The 3980-nt window shown below is 40.6% G+C and overlaps 1 protein-coding gene across 1 annotated transcript; it reads left to right on the top strand.

Annotated features, from left to right (window-relative positions):
* The first annotated feature begins 397 nt into the window (after window positions 1-397).
* Window positions 398-2499, top strand: LOC135274571 (coiled-coil domain-containing protein 43-like). Its single transcript, XM_064375312.1, has one exon. The coding sequence runs from the start codon at window positions 407-409 to the stop codon at window positions 1079-1081; it is 675 nt and encodes a 224-aa protein (XP_064231382.1). The 5' UTR covers window positions 398-406; the 3' UTR covers window positions 1082-2499.
* Window positions 2500-3980: the final 1481 nt, after the last annotated feature.

The raw sequence follows: 3980 nt of genomic DNA, 5'->3' as shown, positions 1-3980 counted from the left end.
TTTGTGTTTTTTAGTAGAGACAGGGTTTCACCATGTTGGCCAGTCTGGTCTTAAACTCCCGACCTTGTGATCCACCCTCCTCAGCCTCCCAAAGTGCTGGGATTACAGGTGTGAGCCACCACACCCAGCCACTTTGTCACTCTTTCTGCACAACCCTCAGAGTTCTCTACCAGTTTCCCTATCATCTCTTACTCAGTGATGGGAAGAATGGCTGTCCTCTCTTCTCCCATCATCACCATGGAAAATGCCAATCACCCATGCCAATAATGCTTCCCATATTCTGGCCTCACATGTTCTTTTTCTTTTATTTTTAATCCAGAGAACTGCCAAACATCCATCAACTTTCAATCCACCAGCAAAACATATAGTGAGTTCAGTAAAGAATTACTGACTTATCGACCCCAAGATGGCGGCGCCCAGCGAAGTGACCGCGGTAGTCCCTGGCGAAGGCGATGGCAGAGGTGGCGGCTTTGGCTCCTGGCTGGATGGACGGTTGGAGGCACTGGGAGTGGACCGAGCCGTTTACGGAGCCTACATCTTGGGTGTCCTGCAAGAGGAGGAGGAAGAAGAGAATCTGGACGCTCTGCAGGGGATCCTCTCTGCTTTCCTGGAAGAAGATTCCCTCCTTAATATCTGCAAGGAGATTGTGGAACGATGGTCAGAAACTCAGAATGTTGTCACCAAAGTGAAAAAAGAAGATGAAGTACAGGCCATCGCCACCCTAATTGAGAAGCAGGCACAAATTGTGGTAAAGCCAAGGATGGTGTCAGAAGAGGAGAAGCAGAGAAAAGCTGCCCTCCTGGCCCAATATGCTGATGTGACAGATGAAGAGGATGAAGCAGATGAGAAGGATGATTCAGGAGCTACCACAATGAACATTGGTTCTGACAAATTTCTGTTCCGAAACACCAATGTGGAAGATGTCCTTAATGCCCGAAAACTGGAGCGAGACTCGCTTCGGGATGAGTCCCAAAGGAAGAAGGAACAGGACAAACTGCAGAGGGAGAGAGATAAACTAGCCAAGCAGGAGCGCAAGGAAAAAGAAAAGAAAAGGACACAGAGAGGGGAGCGAAAGCGATAACCTTGGCTTACTCTGTTCTTTTCCCCCATGAACTTGATCAAAGGGAGAACTGGTTGTGTATTTAAGAGAAATCAGAGTGCATTGCAAAGTAGTTTCCCAAGGCATTTCCCCTATTGTTTACATGGTCAAAAGGAAAATCACAATCACTTCTAAGTACAAAATTTGCTATATTTCGGTGGTGTGGGAAAGCAGATTATAGTTGATGACTGTACCAAAGATCTGGAATAGGGGCCACCTTTATATTTTAATACTTAAGTTCTGTGCTCCTTTTGACCACTTTAAAAAGTCTTCTCTCACCTTGGATAAATAGCAGGAGGATTCAGAAAGGTAACAGTTTTCATCCAGGAGCAGAAACATCATCAATCCCTCCCTGAGATGAAATGTGGGCATGCACATTGCTTTGCAGGCAGTATTCAGCTATAAACGTAGTATTGTTTTATGGTTGAAATAGAGAGCTAATGAAGAGCCCTATCTGGATCCAGATTTTATGTTAACATGGCAGCAAAACTAGGAAAATGGGAAGAAATTATTCGGGGGATGTTCTAGATCTGTTTTTTTTTTTTAAAGTTTCAGTCTATTGGAGGAAAAGAGGTATCCTTTAAAATAGAGATAGTTACATATTTTTCCTCATCTAGGCTGTGTTATTTTAAGGATGTGTCACCATTGGGTACAAGGATATCGTTGGCTAGATTCATTTTTTATAATCATGTATCCTCTTGAGTCTTGGTAGGGATTTTAATACTGATTTTTCCCTAAGACATGAGTATTAAGAAATGGTAATTCCTGGTTTAGAGAAACTGGAGAAATCACCCTTTTAAGGAAGAAACACTGGAAATCTCTGCTAACACCAGGATATTTAAGAGTATACATATTAGATACTCAACACATTTATTGAATGAATGAGTGAATGGAAAAACTGGGCAAGTCAAAAGTGAGTAGAAGCTCTCCATTTCTACTTTTGTCGCAAACCACATTAAATTGTAAATAAGTCCCTTCCCTACTTGACTTCAGGCAGCAGACTATCTAGAAGCCTAAGGACAGCAATTTCTCTGACAAAACAAAGTAGATATATTATACCAGAGGTTGGCCAACTACTGCCCACGGGCCAAATTTCGCCCAGTCTGTTTTTGTATGGTGCAAACTAAAAATGATTTTTACATTTTTAAAGAGTTATAAAAGAAAAAATAAGTGGTCTGCAAAACCTAAAATATTTACTACCTGGCCTGGCCCGTTGGAGGAAAAGTTTGCCGACCTCTGTTTTATACCATTAACTATGAGATTAACAAAAACTTTTACCTTTGTGCAGAAGGTTAAAAAAAAAAGCATGGTTAAGGAAAAGGAGATGTGTTACCTCTTCATATACTCCTATAACCGTGGCATTGCAAAAAATAAAAATAACCACCTTTAAAAGAAATAAACCTTATTTAAATTGCAAAAAAAAAAAAAAAAAAAAAGAATTACTGACTTATTAACCTAAATGCGAACCTGAAATTTCTCTCTGTTTTGTTCCTTGGAATGCCATAATGTATCTGTGTTGCTTTTATCACTTAAAAAAAAAAAATAACTAGCAGTATTATTTGCTTATTGAAAAATAATTCAAATTTGTAGAGAAATGTATAAATGTTAACAATTATGTATTCTTGATGTCCTTAACTCCAGTGCCCTCCATCTGCAATGCACCTCAGTCACTTAGCAAGAACCCTAAAACACAGACTTGCTTATCCTTCACCATGACTCAAAAGTAAAGATACCAGTCCCCAAAATATCCTCTCTGACCATCATCAACTGTCCTTCCTCCTCCTCAATTGCTTGCCAGCCCTAAAGGTGCTTCTTTTTTTTCACCACCAGTCACACTATGATCCTCTATTCTCCTTTCCTTTCACATCTGTCAGACTTGACATATGATTAACCATTTCACAAACATATTCACTACCACCCTAGTATGGCTCCTGTATTAATCTTTTGCCATACCACTATAAAGACCTGCCCGAGACTGGGTAATTTATAAAGGCAAGAGGTTTAATTGACACACAGTTCAGCATGACTTGGGAGGCCTCAGGAAACTTAAAATCATCGTGGAAGGTGAAGGGGAAGCGAGGCACATTCTTCACAAGGCAGCAGGAAGGAGAATAAACACAAGAGGAACTACCAAACAGTTATAAAACCATTGGAACTCCTGAGAATTCACCATTATGAGAACAGCATGGGGGAAACTGCCCCCATGATTCAATTACCTCCACCTGGTTTCTCCCTTGACATGTGGGGATTATGGGGATTACAATTTAAGATGAGATTTTGGGTGGGGACACAGCCAAACCATATCAGCTCCATACCTTGTATTTCTCCCGTTCCACCTTGCCAAATCTGCAGCCATCAAGAATAGTTGCAAAGTGTTATTGGAAAAAAACGTTTGAACTGGATCCACCCTGAATCTGTTATTTGTTGAGTTTACTGATACTCACTGCTTTCCATCACCTTTAATCAATCCATCATCTCACTTCCCAGAGACTTATCCAACTCTCTCTTATTCTGCACAAGGTCCTGATTCTGTTCAGCTCCCCACTCAAAGCAGACGATTTTATTGCATGTTTTACTGAGACTTATCTTACATTTGATAACTTCAAATTATTTTCTTTCCAACTTCAATGTCTCTGTGTATCTTTCCTCTTTTTCCTCCTCCTCTTCCCCTTAAATCTGAGGTTAACCCCTCAGCCATTGCTCTTGATTCAAGTTCCTCCTTCCTCCTTGGAACTGTGCTCCTCCATCAGTTACCTCATTTCTGTCGTGTCTTCCATCTTTCCTTCTGAGTTAACTTCTCGGCTTTTGTCTATATAACCTTCTCTAAGAAAACCCTTACTTATTCTAAAGTCTCATCATTTTCCAATGTCTCTTCCATTCC

This window comes from Aotus nancymaae, unplaced genomic scaffold (assembly GCF_030222135.1).
Source record: "Aotus nancymaae isolate 86718 unplaced genomic scaffold, 86718_ANA_hifiasm-v0.15.2.pri h1tg000012l, whole genome shotgun sequence".
NCBI classification, from domain to species: Eukaryota; Metazoa; Chordata; class Mammalia; order Primates; family Aotidae; genus Aotus; species Aotus nancymaae.
Note: the sequence above shows the minus strand (reverse complement) of the source record. Positions and strands in the feature narration are given on the sequence as shown.